Genomic DNA, 16,566 nt, shown 5'->3' with positions numbered 1-16,566 from the left:
TCAAGGACCACTCCCTCTCCAAAAGAAAAGGAGGATGTTGGATCGATTTAGAGAGGCTTGTACGCGGTGTAACATTCTCACCCATTGTAAGCTAGCTAATGTTGGAAAATATTTCTTTTTAAAACGTTGAGAATGTTGGAAAGGGTCAGTGGTTTTCAGGCACTGGAGGCATTTTTATCGCCGTCCACTGAAAAAGAGGGCTGGATGCTGAGTAGGCAGTTGTAGGATGGGAGGGTACTTTATTGTTGTCATTGGAGGCGACACAGGAAGAGGGCTTTCTGTGTGCCAGCCTCTGAGTTTCCTGTTGGTCTGTACTGATGCTGGGCTTAGATAGTGTGAGTGCATGGACTCTTACTCCACCCTGACCTCAGTCCCCTCATAACAGCTAAGATTTGACAAGTCAAAATCAGCCAATAACCTGCATTTAAATCCTAACTGAATCTAGCACTAGGGAACTCAGATTTTGCCTAGCCATTATTAAAACAGTCATTCAGTTGTCTGTCCCCAATTTTACATATGTAGTCCCTGTTCCTTTGAGGACATATTTGTATCGGACGGTTCTTTTTGGATGGATGTTCTCCAGTAAAATGTGGGGGGGTTTTTTTTTGCTTTGTTGGTGTCAGACTTGTTAACCGGTGAAGTTTGACATGTGAAGGTCAGTGTGCGTTTTCCCCTTGAGCAAGGTGTCTCTGTCCACATGCTCCAGTTCAGCACCAGCTGTCCAGCCCATTGTCATGAGTATGGAAACTGTGATTAGAGCCAAAGGCACATGTTCTTTGATAAGGTCACCCATGCCTAGCCTAGGACCCTGGCTGCACCACGCCAGCCCTGTTACGTGACACAATCTTTGCGTTCATCCTCAACGACTCTGTGCTGGTGTTTGTGTGTGTGGTGGAGGGGGTGAAGATTTTTAAGAATATCTGGTGACTCATTGTTTTTTAAAAATATGGTTAAACTGACATAAATCAACAATAGTGTGGTGGACCACCACCAATACTACTGCACAGCCAAGATTTTTGTGTGTGTGTGTGTGTGTGTCTGTGTGTGTATGTGTGTCTGTGTGTGTGTTTGTGAGTGGCTGTGTGTATATGTATATGTTTGTGTGTGGCTGTGTGTATGTGTGTATGTTTGTGTGTGTGTGTGTGTGTGTGGCTGTGTGTGTGTTTGTGTGTCTGTGTGTGTGTGTGTGTATATATATGTTTGTGTGTGGCTGTGTGTATGTGTGTATGTATATGTGTATGTTTGTGTGTGGCTGTGTGTATGTGTGTATGTATATGTGTATGTTTGTGTGTGGCTGTGTGTGTGTGTGTGTTTGTGTGTGTGTGTGTGTGGCTGTGTGTGTGTGTGTGTGGCTGTGTGTGTGTGTGTGTGTGGCTGTGTGTGTGTGTGTGTGGCTGTGTGTGTGTGGCCGTGTGTGTGTGTGTGTTTGTGAGTGGCTGTGTGTGTGTGTGTATATGTATATGTTTGTGTGTGGCTGTGTGTATGTGTGTATGTATATGTATATGTGTATGTTTGTGTGTGGGTGTGTGTGTGTGTGTGTGTGTGTGGCTGTGTGTGTGTTTGTGTGTGTTGTTTGCCTGTGTCTGTGCGTGTTTAGACCCTGAGCCTCTCCCTGTCTGTGGCTAAGGGTTTGGCTCCGTTGTATGTATATATATATGTATGTATAAATATATATGTTCATGTGTGTGTGTCTGGCTCTACTGGAATCTCTCTCTGGCTGTCTACACACCACAGCATGCAGCTCCAGCCAGGGCACCGACCTTTTGCCCTGAGGTCATGGGTTCAAATCTCACATTGCTCTCATACCCCAGAGAAGTGATATGTAACACACCCAGTGTAGTGTGTGCCAGAGAGCACTCACGTGGGGCCCTGCTGTGTGCCCAGACCAGCAGGGGCTTTGTTGCATATGAGGCATATGAATGCTTTTGTTTTCTCTTAGCTTTCTAGAATGTGGATGTGCGAGAGCTTATGAAATCTTGCCCGGGTTGATGTTTTTGCATATCTGACGTGCATGTGCTACAAAGCCACTGGTCTTTCTTTCTTTCTTTCTTTTTTTTTTTTTTTTCATTTCGTTGTTACTGTTTAGTTCCTGGTTGCACCTTACTGCCACCTGCAGTCTCTGTCTCCAGTCTTAAATCTCTCGTAGATTAGGGTGTGTCATGTAGCCATACACAATATGTATCAAAATATGTTTTGACACGGTGAGGATTTTTTCATGTTTACGATGTGACACACACTGTAGCCATCCTTTTTCAATACTTCATATCGCTTTAGTCACATGTCCACATGTACTCAATTCAACTTTGCGTGTGGAACAGTTTATATGAAAGACATTGTGGCACAAAACTGAAAACATATTTTGCATCACTCAAAAGTCTGGATATGCAGATTAATGGAGATGGCACTCCTCATACCTACGGCTGAGGGGAGGAGGCAGGAGGTGAAGGAAACGTTGTTAAAACATGTAGGTGCAGGAGGCCAGACGGAGAACTACGCTGGATTGTATTACATCATCATGGGATACCTTGTTTAGTTTCTTCCCCCTTACGCAATCCTTTCTCTTTAATTGGGGGTGAAAAAAAGTCACCCATTCAGTCCTAAACCACCGTCAGCAGCTTGTAATTTTCCTGGGGATTGGCTCATTTTTTTTCCCCCCTTAAAGGCTCGTTAGTGTAAACAAATTGCGTGCAATACATAGCCTTTAAAAAACATCTCAGCCTCTAAACGGTCTGTAAAAGAGCAGCAGAACGGAGGGAGAAACAGAGGAACAGACAAAAGAGAAAGAGATGTGGTGCAGAGACAGAAAGTGGGAAAGAGCAAAGGAGAGAGAGAGAGTGAGGGAGGAATGCGTAGTCGGGGTGCGGCCTCCCCACAGCTGTACGGAGCTGCTGAGCGTCTCAGGCTCGGAATGCCAGGATCTCCCTCAGGAATGGGCGTCTCTGTGAGCCCTGACGTCTCTGTGGGAAAAAGAGGACAGACCACGGCACAGGCCAGACCCCGGGCTCCACCACTGATTCATCATACCCAAGGAGCTGTGGGAAGGGTCTTCGTCAGCAGGAAATGTGTCAGAAGGCCTTCCACGGAGCAGAACCGCTCTGTAAATACTGTGTGATCCCCATTCGGCATAGCGTGGCTTCCTGTTCCAACATTAACCCGACACATGCTTTATGAGGCCTGGACTTGAGACAGTGGTAACTGAAGTACAGTTAAGGTTAATGAGCAGTGTAAAGGAAACAATTAGAGTTTGCCTTTGAGGTATTGTAGCAATAGCTGTATGGCTTTCTTGTTCTAGGCAGGCATGTTTGCATTTATCCACAGTATTTTTGAGGCAAGCAAACTGCAGAGCACAGATCCACGCGGTTGTTTAGGATTTGTTCGTATTGATTCAGGTGCAGCACTTAATGTTGAAATGAGACGTTGGCAGGGAAATGAGGTGCTGAGAATTGCTTTGATGTGGGGTTCTCCATCTCACTCAGGCTGGCAAACACACACACACACACGCGCGCGTGCGCGCTCTCTTAACTGTTAAAAATCTGTGCATGTAAGGGATACCACATCTGTGCTCTTCTGGGTCATTTTGGTTTCAGTCAGATATTGAAGGGTGAGAGTGTGTTTATTCACATATTGATCTGCCCCCTTGTGTTTGCCTGGGTATTGATTTAAAGCCCTCAGAGAGGCCCCAGCCTCCCCCCCCCCCCCCCCCCCCCCCCTACCCAAAACCAGATAACTTTAAAGGACAATAGAACCTCCATTTGCTGCTCTACTAAGCCTCACTCCTGATTTCTTAGCTTTTTGCAAATAAGTTGTCAGCGCTAATGTAAATGGGTTTTGGTAAATTCCACTGAAGACTGGTTTGCGTCTGAATTGTCAGGAGAAAAATCTGAATATGTGTGTAGGCTATATCAGTGCCTCTGCTGTGGAATGCTAAGAGGAGACAGTGACTTGTTTTTCTCTAAATAGTTTTTCCTCAGAAGGGACTGCTTGTCTTTGTCATGGCTTCCCCAAGGCTGTGATTTGTGGGATTTTCTGACCCCCCCCCTGCCGCCCCCCCTTCTTTTTTTTTTTGTCTTTTTTTTTGTCTTTTACTCTTTCACGAGAGACATGAGAAGCTTTGTGATTGCTGAGCTTGCACCAGGCCTCATCTCTGAGAACCCTATTGTCATCATACATAATTAATAATAGCACATGTATGATCCAATGTTTGTTACTGCCAAGTGACAACTTTACAGCCCCTGTGAGTTATTTTGGGTTTTTACAGTTCACAAAGTCTCAGGTGACACCATAAAATGATTTTCTTTCTTTTTTTTTTTTGGTGTGGTTTCTTCATCGGCTGTGGAGTCTTTGAGTCTTTAGCACCTGTTGAGGAAGTTGATGCATCATCGAAAAACCTCAGTCCAGGATGTGGTGGAACACTCAAACCCTGCTGGCGGAAGTGGCAAGCCACCAATAGTCTTTTTTTCCCCCCTCTTTTTAGGAAGTGACAAACCACAAACAGGAAATGAGAGACCCTCCAGTGTGTGGCTATCTCAAGAGGAAGTGATGCATATATAACTGGAGTGCCTGACAGAGATTACCTCATGTGTGTGTGTGTGTGTGGAGGTGTTAACGGGGGGGGGGGGGGGGTAAGTCGTGAAGATGTGGAGTCCGTGTGACCTCTGATCTTCATTCGCCCCCTTTTTTGTTCGAGCCCGGCCGGGGGGCAGATGGTCTCTTCAGATCAGCCCCTCCTGACCAAAAGGAGATTACCTCATTTCTCTTAGTCTCTGTGGTAGACCTCTCAGAGTTTACCACACATGAACATGCCCTGCCACCTTCGCACTGTTTCCCATACAAACACATGGCATCCTGCCTGTGACACTGTGCATCTGGGAGACCAGACATCTCTGGCTGGGAAAGGGCAAGATGGAGATATATGAATGCTACTTCATCTCCTTCTCTGTCAGGACTTGATGTGTCAGCAGACTAATTGGTTTACTATGTGGAGGGTCCAAAGGCTGGTTTGGTATAGCTGGCATGCTGTAAATAGCAGAGCAGGGACGCCAACTTGTGCTAGTCTGATTAAAACAGAGAAAGTTGGATCTTGTGGGCTCTTGAAAGTTACAAGGAAAAAAATGTAGATTTTTGCCACTTGAATCTAGTTTGAAAACCTCTGCTTTTGAAGGAGAAAATTTCTTGACAGCACTTATGTGACTGTTTTTCTTTTAAACATTGGACAGGTAGCGCTCTGGAGTTTTTCTTTGTAAGCTTGACTGACAAATGGTAGTGAAATGAATGGTAGGGTCGTGTTGGAGTGCAGTAGTATGTGGAGAGCACAGTTTAAAGGGAAAATTACAGGTTTTTAAAGTACAGCTCTCACAGCTGGGCCTCTTTTCCATGGGAAAGTCCAGCATTTTCTCTCTCTCTCTCTCTCTCTCTCTCTCTCTCTCTCTCTCTCTCTCTCTCTCTCTCTCACACTCACTCTCTCTCTCTCTCTCTCTCTCTCTCTCTCTCTCTCTCTTTTTCTGTGTGTATTTGTGTGTGGGGAATGAGTGGAATTCTCTGCTTGTGAAGGAGAGCTCCGTGATCGGCCAGTGGGCATAGGGCCACGTCTTTGTAAACACGGCGGCAGGACTGGTGATAAGGGCTCTCGCTCGCCCCGCTGGCATGCCACGGGCCTGGCATCACACGCATGCCTTAATAGGAAATCTCAAGACTGCTCTCTCTCAGCTGGGGAAAGCAGGCAGCCAACACGGCAGAGTCTCTCTCTCTCTCTCTCTCTCTCTCTCTCTCTCTCTCTCTCTCTCTCACTCCCCCTCCCTCTCCCGCCCCTCTTGTCTCCGGTTCTCATCCCACACTAATGCTTTTCAGGCAGGACCGCTGTGTTTACTTCACCGTATGCTCTCTGGCTGGATGCGGATGGTCTCTGCTGTTCCTCTTGGAACTTTCTCTGCGAGCTCTGTGTAACCTCCACCTATAGAACCATGTGCCGCGTGTGTTCTTCTTCATGCTAGTCCGCTTCTGTTTACACTCCGCAGCGGTGGCTCCTCTCCTGGGCACAGGCCCGCTAGACGCTGCCAAATTTGGGAAATCCTGCCCAGCGCTGAGCTCTCCCCTCTCCCTTGCTCAGCCCAAGCAATAGCCAGTTCATTGATTTATGTGTGGCGCGTGTTTATGTTAGTGTGTGTGGAGAGAAAGACGCAGGCCCTAAGATTAGCGTGGTCTCATGGCCGTGTCACGCCAAACCGCCCATTGTTTATGAGCAAACTGACTTTTAATTATTAATGCCTCTATGAGCAGGCTCCCACAAACAAAACTGTTTGAGAAGTCTGTTTACATCAGGGCTTTTAGTAAAATAGAATGCGTTTTAATGCGGAAACTGACTGGAGGTTCATTTTACACTCGCGTCTATTGGACTACGCACGGGGGACTGCGCTTGGATGGAATCAGGATTTTTTTTTTTTTCAATACGTGTAATACCATAGAGACTACTGTTTTAATGAGTGTATGGAATGCTTGGGAATAGCTGAATGCGTGCTTTGCGTTGTAGTGGTGTGTGTGCGTGCGTGCGTGTGTGCACCCTGTCAGCAGTGTAGAAGGTGATGAGTGTGTCTAATGTATTATTGAATGGGGGCTCATAGTCACCCTGTCTCCTGGGCTGGTCTCTGGGGGATAACGTCCCCGGTGAGGGGGGAGAGGGGGCGGGTTAACGATGCATCTCAATGCATGCCTGAGCAGGGTGGGGAGGAGGAGGGGCTATTTTTAACCCGTCCCACCCTTCTCAGGACCGCTGATCCCTGATCGTCACCGCTCACAGAGACCGCCGCCCCGTCTCTGGCCACCTGCCCACCACAGACACCTGATCCTACCATACTCTTCACCAGCTGCTACCCTTCCTGTGTGTGTGTGTGTGTGTGTGTGTGTGTGCGCGGCCATGTGCATGTGTGTCCTTGGTCATTTGAATGCACATAAAGGCATGCGTTCTCATTCACAAGCTTACCCTTCCATATTCTTCTCCATATTCATGTTCTCACACCAGTGATCCATAACTATGGATCATTCTTCATCAAGAGGTGTAGAGCCTTTAATAATAAATGACATCGTTAACGATCTGGACAGTCGACAGCGAGATCCTGACATCTCTGGGTCCTCGTGCTGCTTCAGCAGTGTCAGTGAAATTTTGTTAATTAGAAAAGCCACCAAGGCATCTTTTATTCTCCAGAATGTCCTAATTGCAGTTGGTAAACTGAAAAGAAAATTTGTTTTGTTTGGAGTTTAATCTAAGTAAACAGGAGGTCGGGTTGGTCCGCACTCAGATTAATGTAATGTTTTTTTTGTACTGTCATCTGCAATCTTATTAGTTAAGCATCATTTCCTCTGTTAAAGAAGAAGTTTAAGATCCATTTTTACTACAGAAAATGGTTAGTAACATAATGAAGCAACAGCTCCTGCTATTAGTGAAGTCATTTGGGCTGTGTTTATGCTGAAGGCGTGTGGAGACTGGATTGAGGAAAGATCTATGCGGGGCGGGGGTGACAGAGGGAGAACAGATCCTTAAGGAATTTCAGCTCCCCTTCTCTCCACTGTATCCAAATATGTCAAATATCCTTGTCAAACAAGATCTAACTTCTCTGATTCACACCCTCGGGGGTTGGTTTTGGTGCTGTTGCAGTTTGCCAAAAAATGTGTGTGGGTGTCTTTTTTTTTCTTTTTTTTTTTTAGTGGTAGTTGTTTTTCATTAGTCTGTTTGAATTCCATTGTCTTTGAGCGTGTGTTTTGGCTTTATGGACCAGTCTGCTCTGGGGCCCAAACAGCTGTGTGCCATCGTTCTGTTCCAGAAGAGGAAACCAACAGTAATTGCATTTTAATGTCCTGTTTCCCAGAGTGTATTGTTTTTTTTTTTTTGTTTTGTTTTTTTTTAAAGCTCATCGTGTTTCCTGGCTCTGTGAGTAAGACGAAATTTGGAAGGGGAATGCACCATGCTTTCATCTCCTCCTATTAGCTGCGTTCAGTCACGTCAGTGGTGTTAGGAAGATGGCAGGGGTTTTATGCACCTGCTGACAGGAGGGAAGTGATGTTGTCAGCGTTGACAGTCCCCCTCTCTGTCATGGCCACTTCCTGTTACATAGTGTTTTGGCCAAGGGCTGCCATCTGCTGGGCTCTTTTCCCCCTGGATTCCTCATGCCATCAGCTGGACTCAACTCTGCTGTCATTTATTCACACCTACAGCAATCCACTACAGATTATTACTGTAGACTACCATAGGGTATTTATACAGCTATATCTGTATTTATCTATCTGCCCTTCTATGCATCTATGTATAAGTCTATGCGGATCTACATAGTGATATGTAGATTTATATATATATAAATCTACATTATATTATATAATTTTATATAATTTATATATTATGTAGACTTATATATTATATAAATCTACATAATATATTATATATATATTATATATTGTTTATATATGTATGCTGTGTGTATGTATATGTGTGTGTGTGTATATATAGAGATGTACATATGTATACACATGTGTATATTTACACACACACACACACATATATATACATTATACATTATGTATTACATTACATAATATACATTATGTATATCAGCGGCCTGTGTTAGACTGTGTATGTATGTATGAACACAGTGGCTGGTGTTAGACTGTGTATGTAGCCTATGTGTGAACTCAGCGGCCTGTGTTAGACTGTGTATGTATGTATGAACACAGCGGCTGGTGTTAGACTGTGTATGTATGTGTGAACTCAGCGGCCTGTGTTAGACTGTGTATGTATGTGTGAACACAGCGGCTGGTGTTAGACTGTGTATGTATGTATGAACACTGGCTGGTGTTAGACTGTGTCTGTACTTGTGAACACAGTAGCTGATGTTAGACTGTGTATGTATGTGTGAACACAGCGGCTGGTGTTAGACTGTGTATGTATGTATGAACTCAGCGGCCTGTGTTAGACTGTGTATGTATGTGTGAACTCAGCGGCCTGTGTTAGACTGTGTATGTATGTGTGAACACAGCGGCTGGTGTTAGACTGTGTATGTATGTATGAACACAGTGGCTGATGTTAGACTGTGTATGTACATGTGAACGCAGCGGCTGGTGTTAGACTGTGTATGTATGTGTGAACACAGTGGCTGATGTTAGACTGTGTATGTATGTATGAACACAGCGGCTGGTGTTAGACTGTGTATGTATGTTTGAACACAGCGGCTGGTGTTAGACTGTGTATGTATGTGTGAACACAGCGGCTGGTGTTAGACTGTGTATGTATTGTCTCTTTTCCACTACGGCGGTGCTGGTGCCCGTGCACGTGCCGGTGCGGAGCCAGTGCTGCCTTGGTGCCTTTTGAGAACGGGCCCGCATTTCCGCTGGTTTGGGAACCGAACGCTACATAGCGAAAGTTTGGGTAATTTCCGTGGGGAAAAAATAATGTCAGACAGAACGCATCTGCTTGCTCTTTATAAATTTACTTTTACGCTAGGCTTCCACACAGCGAAACACCTCACGAATTGTGTCTCATAACTTTTCGCTCTGGGGGCAAAATTCATGAAAATAGTAAGTCTGTCACCTAGCTCAAAAGTTAAAACGAGTGTTTAAATGAAGGTCTGTCTTTTTCTACCACTCTGGGTCCGACTACGTTCATGTAACATGTAAACAACAGCCCGTATTGATGTAGACACAAATTGTTACTCATGCATCTTTTAATCATATACATATTTTCATGCTACAAATATCCTTTAGCCTACCGCTACTTGGTCAGACGTTTTTTGTTACTCCCGCCTCTCTAAAGAACGTCGCGTATCAAACGCTGAACTGATTGGTTCTCGCGTGGTTTTTATTTGCATAGCCTCTGACGTCAGCGGTTCCAACTTTTGGGACCAGCAAATCTGTGGTGCCGTGCCGGTGCCAGCTTTTCGGCTCCGGCACCAGTATTTTGTCAGTGGAAAAGCGCGGCCCCGGTGCTCAATCGGGCATCGGCACCGGCATCGGCACCGCGGCAGTGGAAAAGGGGTATATGTGTGAACACAGCGGCCTGTGTTTGACTGTGTATGTATGTGTGAACACAGCGGCCTGTGTTTGACTGTGTATGTATGTGTGAACACAGTAGCTGATGTTAAACTGTGTATGTATGTGTGAACACAGCGGCCTGTGTTAGACTGTGTATGTATGTATGAATACAGTGGCTGGTGTTAGACTGTGTATTTATGTGTGAACTCAGCGGCCTGTGTTAGACTGTGTATGTATGTGTGAACACAGTAGCTGATGTTAAACTGTGTATGTATGTGTGAACACAGCGGCCTGTGTTAGACTGTGTATGTATGTATGAATACAGTGGCTGGTGTTAGACTGTGTATGTATGTGTGAACACAGCGGCTGGTGTTAGACTGTGTATGTATGTATGAACACAGTAGCTGATGTTAGACTGTGTATGTATGTGTGAACACAGTAGCTGATGTTAGACTGTGTATGTATGTATGAACACAGTGGCTGGTGTTAGACTGTGTATGTATGTGTGAACACAGCGGCCTGTGTTAAACTGTGTATGTATGTATGAACACAGTAGCTGATGTTAGACTGTGTGTGTATGTGTGAACACAGTGGCTGGTGTTAGACTGTGTGTGTATGTGTGAACACAGTGGCTGGTGTTAGACTGTGTATGTATGTGTGAACTCAGCGGCCTGTGTTAGACGGTAGCTCTTACTCTCGGTAAACACACAGGGAAGAGGAACAAATAAACACTCTCCTTAATGAAGCAGAGAAGTGAAGCCGTGGAAATCTTCACACACCCCCTCATTTTCCCTCTGACCGCACTCCGGCACATTCAACTCCAAGCAAGATCAGCACAGTCCCGCTACAAACAACAGAGGCATTTGCCAATTGACGGATAGAGTTTGCATGTTCAGACAGTTTAATGTTACGAGTTCATCTCAGGGAGCTGTTGACAGCTGTTCTGACTTGCAATGCTAATGTTTTGGAAAAGCTTTCTGCTTTAGATGAAAAGAGACCTGCTGAAGAGACACCTTTTTTTTTTTTTATTCTTTAACTTTTTAGAAGCACTGCGCCATTGTGTGTGCGTGTGTGTGTGTGTGTTAAACATTGCGCCATTGTGTGTGTGTGTGTGTGTGTGTGTGTGTGTGTGTTTGTCTCTCTATCACTGTCAGCCAACTCATTTAATTTCTTAACCTGAGAAAAATCTTCCTTCTTCACCCACTTTGGTCAGTGCTGCCAGGCCTTTCTTCCCATACATAATCCAGCCTGACCCCCACTGGGAATGCTGGGAGTGTGGAGAATGGCGTTCAGGGAGGACGGGACCTTTGTCTAAGAGGAGAAATAACTCTCATCTGTGTTAGAAGTATTCAAACATTCTTCTCACCCTCACATCTGACTGCTGGTTCTAATTAGAGAGAGTGAGTGACAGCAGACATCCTCTCACCGTCCCTCTCACCTGCAGGTTTCTATCAGCTGTAAAAGAAGCAGAGACTCTTGGCGCTTTAATAAGGGCATTAGGCAGCTCTTGCCTCTGGGCATGTCACATGCTGGCAAGTGAAACCTTCTTGATTGTATACCTAATGCATCCTGTTCTTAACATGCAGCCTCAGAGCCGATCTTTCTTGAAGGTTCTTATTGTTGGAATAGCATTCCCCAGTTGCTGTTTATTTTTACATGGGCTCCCAAAAGAGTGTGTGCGTGTTTCTGTCTGTGTGTGTGTCTGTGTGTCTCTGTCTGTCGTCAGAGATGGTTGGAAATCTTGTAATGTGTAAAGAGCTGTTTCCTGCACTGCTGACCCCAAGGCCAGCGTGTGTTTTAGAGACTTTTACTGGGCACAGGGGCCCAACATAGAGCCCACTGTGAATTAACGCTCTGTCCCATCGGCAGGAGTTTCCAAACAAACAGTTGGATTTTGTGTTGAGTCTGTCCTGTTACATAGGATGAGCGCTTTGTCGTTTGCGCATGTATAGCCGCCTGTGTTTCGGTGCCACTCTAGTTCACCGGCGTTTGACATTCTGCAGGGTTAGTGCACCGCTTCATTCGTCCGTTCATTCAGCCATCACAAAGCTTGTTTATTTTTCCAACATCACGGAATGGCATTGTTTGCGTGGAATACTGATGTCGTGTCTCCTTCCTCTTGCAGAGACATCAAACCGGACAACATTCTAATGGATATGAATGGCCACATTCGCCTGGCTGACTTTGGCTCCTGCCTCAAACTCATGGAGGATGGAACGGTGAGACTCTACCGTTATCTTTTCAGTTCTATTTCAGTTTCTCCACAGCTACGGCTATGGCTCTCCCACAGTTTAGAGAGGTAAAAAAAAAAAAAGAAAAGAAAGAAAAACATTGTTTTGGATCAATAGCATCGTTATGTACCCCGTGGCCTCTCTGTGCTGCAAATACAGTAGGCCCTGTATCCGCTCTACTGTGTTAACTACATGGACTGGACTTCCCCTGTTGGGTATTTTAGTCCAAAGATATACTTCCTGCTGACAGGGTTGTGGGAGGCCATAAGGTGTGTGTGTGTGTGTGTGTGTGTGGTGAATACCTAGAACAGCGTTTCCCAGCCGTTGTGCTGGCGTACATATGTGTACTATCAACTCCCTGAAAAAAAAAAAGTCCCTTGAAGAATTTAAGAAAAGAAAGAAAAAGAAATCTCATTCACAACACTAGAAGTGATTGTTGTAATTAACGGGCTGGATTAACTAGGACAGGGGTATCTCAGATGTCTGCTTTTCTTGATTATGTTTTATATAAACATGGGTGTGTGTGTGTGTTGCAGCTATAATCCCGATGGCACCTGCAGTCTGCCACTGAGAATCCGGTGTGCCTCACTGTGGTTTTATTGTTGCAGCGTGTGCTGTGCATCACAGAAGTTTCGGAAACACAGACCTTGAGAATTAGCGCACTACTGTAGAAGAAGAAAAATAAAAACTTTCTTTAGCTCTTAACAGAAAAATCTTTTAGTTTAGATAAAGTTACAAAGCAGTCGTCCGTTTTGGGTTTCTGAGCTAATTTTTGAGAGAACATACCGAGACTATATTGCCCCATTTAAAAAGTATCGTTTGTTGAACTGTCTAATGCGGAGGGACATCAGAGTGAATAAATGAATGATAGGGGCTTTGAGTGTCTGTCTTGACCCTGACCTGAGGTGTGCTGCTGTTCTCTGGCACATCACAGACAGCTCGACAGGATGTCCTCGCTTCCTCGGTCAAGAGGAGTTCCAGTGTGAGTGTGTGCGTGTGCACTGGCGTGCTTACACGTGTGTGCCTAACTCTTGTTTGCATGCAAGTGTGTGTGTGTGTGTGTGTGTGTGTGTGTACACCCGCCTGAAAGCGCTGCGTGTCACTTGAGGAGAATGGCGGATTTACTGCCTCACTTCCACAAATTCTTCCAGCTGCGCACATCTGCTACAGGCTGCATTCCAGCCTGCTTCCGCACCCCGTTCACAACCTTCTGATGCACAGCCAGAGAGCCAAACTCCAAGCCCCATTTCCACCAACCAACCAACCAACCAACCAACTAACCACCACCAGGACTACCTCAAGCTGGTGTAATAAAAAAAAAAAAGTTTCCCTTTTTCTGTCCAGCTCAAAGCCTTGGCTTTCCTCTGCGGTTTGTGTCTGAAATGAGTTACAGTAGGACTGCGATGAAGGGGTCCCTCCAAGGGCTGCAGTTGATTGTGCTGGCTTCACCGAGTGCCAGCGCTCAGGCATGAATCACTCTGAATAAAAAGAGCCTCTCTGTTACACTTTGAGGAGTACTGCGAAAAGAGAGCGGCATTTCCGAGCTTGAATTATTCATTCTTCAAGCGTCGTTATCGACGTATATCTGTTAAGAGAGGGGTTTTTTTTTGGGTTTTTTTGTTGGGTTTTTTTTTCTCAGCTTCAGTCTTTTGATCCTAAGCTGCTCAAACACACATGAACTCTGCTGTGTTTCTCTTCTAAATGACAGCGTTGAATGACAAGCTGGATTGTGCAATCTCGACATGCCGTGTCCTGATTCCCTCTGAAGCTTCAGTGCCAAGCATTAAATAAATTACAGCATTCTCATAAAAGCTAGCTCTATCAAGCACCGATATGACAGCCCTACAGGTGTTGGCCTGCCATGGATTTTTGCCTTGACATAAAGATCCGCTCACGTGCGGTCAGGAGTTGAGTAACGAAAGCATCTACATGAGGGTATTGGGGGGGGATGGGGGAGGGGAGCGCTAAAACGGAATGTACTTCTTTGGTTTTGGTTTAAGAAAATAACACACGATGGAGAGGACGTTCAAAAAATAAAAAAATTTAAAAAAAAAATCTCCAGGAAGCAGCCACTACACCAAAGGCCAAAGGTTGTTTGCAGGGACTGAACATTCTTTTGGCTCCCATGCATGGATCCACCACCCCTCTCTGTTACATCACCGCGTTCTTCTGTATTGTCTTCTTCTGGCCTGGGGTTTCTTGATACTGACTGTGTCCTGTGCTCTTCTCAGGTCCAGTCCTCAGTGGCTGTTGGCACGCCAGACTACATCTCCCCTGAGATCCTGCAGGCGATGGAGGATGGGAAGGGCAAGTACGGCCCAGAGTGTGACTGGTGGTCCCTGGGCGTCTGTATGTACGAGATGCTGTATGGAGAAACCCCCTTCTACGCTGAGTCCTTAGTAGAGACCTACGGCAAGATCATGAACCATAAGGTGAGGAAGGCCACATCAAAGTGTAAGACAAAACGCTGCGTACTTGACTTGATCGAGAATCAGAAGCGCGCACTTTATCATAACCATAGTCGGTTCATTACGAGAGAGAATCTCCATCAACTGTGAAAGTCCCATCTGAAGCTTAGCTTTAAAAGTCGATTGGTTATAGAAATACACGCAGGAAGGCTTTGACTATATCTTGGGTAAATACCTGGGAAAGTCATGTTTCTGTACCTCTCTAAAGAGCTGCCGATCTTTGTTGCGCAGGAGAGATTTCAGTTCCCTGCCCAGGTGACCGACGTGTCGGAGAACGCGAAGGACCTCATCCGTCGACTCATCTGCAGCCGGGAGCACCGTCTGGGCCAGAACGGCATCGAAGACTTCAAACAGCACCCGTTCTTCTCCGGCATCGACTGGGACAACATCCGCAACTGTGACGCGCCGTACATCCCTGAAGTCAGCAGCCCGTCAGACACGTCCAACTTTGACGTGGAAGACGACTGCCTCAAGAACACGGTACTCCGGCCTTTACTCTGCTGTTAGCGTAGTGCCTGGTCCTGGTACACCACTCATTTGGTAATTTCTCCATGTGAAATGTCCCATGTATTTTCAGTAATATGTTGCACTTTGCTGTTGTTGTCAGGGTATTGATTTTTCTTTTTTTTTTTTCTTCCCCCTCTACATGAACCTTGACCTATACTCATATCGTTAATGTCAGTCTTTGTCAGCTGTTTTGCGTCTTTTTTTCCACTAGCCCTTGGCCTTGTTGTTCTTACCGGTGAAATGGCATGTTGACACTCACCTTAGGTGTAAAGCCTGATTGTCAATGCTTTGTAATTTATTCTTAGGAAACAATGCCTCCTCCTTCCCATACTGCATTCTCAGGACACCACCTCCCATTCCTGGGTTTTACCTACACCAGCAAGTGGTAAGCTTCTCTCTCTACAGGCCTCTCTCAGTGTTCACAAAACAACAGGGGGCTTGTCAAGAAAAGAATTCACTGTAGTGAGCTCCTTTGCGGTGCTGTCCGTGGAGAAGAGATATTTTTCTAAATTAAATCCCCTCAGAATTGTCAGGAATGCTGTTTAGAGACTTATGTAGTCTAAAGAGCTTGTAACGCTACATTTTTAACAGGCCAGACCGACATGGTTAAAAGCAGATGCGGCCATAAAACTGACCGTTACATTCGTATTTATCTCTGGCTGTAGACAGATGCATGGGAAACTTCATTGATAAGTCAGAGAGTTCTTAAGTTTCTTTACGTGCCGTTGACTTCTGGATATCTCGGTATGTAGACGTACCAGGAAAAACAGGGCTCGGTTGGTTTGACCCACTGTGAACTTTACCTCTCTGTTTTTTTCAGCTCCCTGTCGGACCGCGGCTGTCTGCGCGAATCTGCGGGGCCTGCGCAGATGGACGTTTGTGTGCAGCGCAGCCTGGAGGAGAGTTTAGCCACAGAGGCGTACGAACGCCGCATTCGACGTCTGGAACAGGAGAAACTGGAGCTCAGCCGTAAACTCCAAGGTGGACTCCCTGTTCTGAGACACGAACATATAAATACAACCCCTGAGTGTTGATTGTGAACCAGCTGCAGATGGTTAAAGCTGTCATGCGTGATTCTGGCTGCAGGCTTGTGCTGTTTGTTTGCTCAGCTCAGACTAGTAGAAGCTTGCTGCCATAGAGGTTGTGTTCAAGGCCCTCTGAACTAATAAGCTGTATGAGAGGGTTTTTTTGTTTTTTTTGATACATTAACGTTGTAAAAACAAATAAATAAGTAACAGAAGCAGAGTAGCATGAGCAGAGTTGCTCTTGGCACTATTGATTCTTTTTTCTGTCTTTCTTTCTTTCTTTCTTTCTTTCTTTCTTTCTTTCATTCTTTCTCTCGTATGACA

The 16,566-nt window shown here is 45.5% G+C and overlaps 1 protein-coding gene across 3 annotated transcripts in view; it reads left to right on the top strand.

Moving 5' to 3' along the window:
- cdc42bpaa (CDC42 binding protein kinase alpha (DMPK-like) a) overlaps window positions 1–16,566 on the top strand; it is a 48,821-nt gene that overhangs the window by 15,713 nt on the left and 16,542 nt on the right. For all 3 annotated transcript variants that reach the window (XM_030767739.1, XM_030767731.1, XM_030767725.1), the window contains exons 6-10: window positions 12,137–12,230; window positions 14,474–14,674; window positions 14,942–15,190; window positions 15,523–15,602; window positions 16,038–16,198. In XM_030767739.1, coding sequence (XP_030623599.1) covers window positions 12,137–12,230; window positions 14,474–14,674; window positions 14,942–15,190; window positions 15,523–15,602; window positions 16,038–16,198 — 785 coding nt within the window. The remainder of the gene's footprint in view (window positions 1–12,136; window positions 12,231–14,473; window positions 14,675–14,941; window positions 15,191–15,522; window positions 15,603–16,037; window positions 16,199–16,566) is intronic.

The sequence above is a fragment of the Chanos chanos genome, chromosome 1 (genome assembly GCF_902362185.1).
Source record: "Chanos chanos chromosome 1, fChaCha1.1, whole genome shotgun sequence".
In the NCBI taxonomy this organism is placed as follows: Eukaryota; Metazoa; Chordata; class Actinopteri; order Gonorynchiformes; family Chanidae; genus Chanos; species Chanos chanos.
Note: the sequence above shows the minus strand (reverse complement) of the source record. Positions and strands in the feature narration are given on the sequence as shown.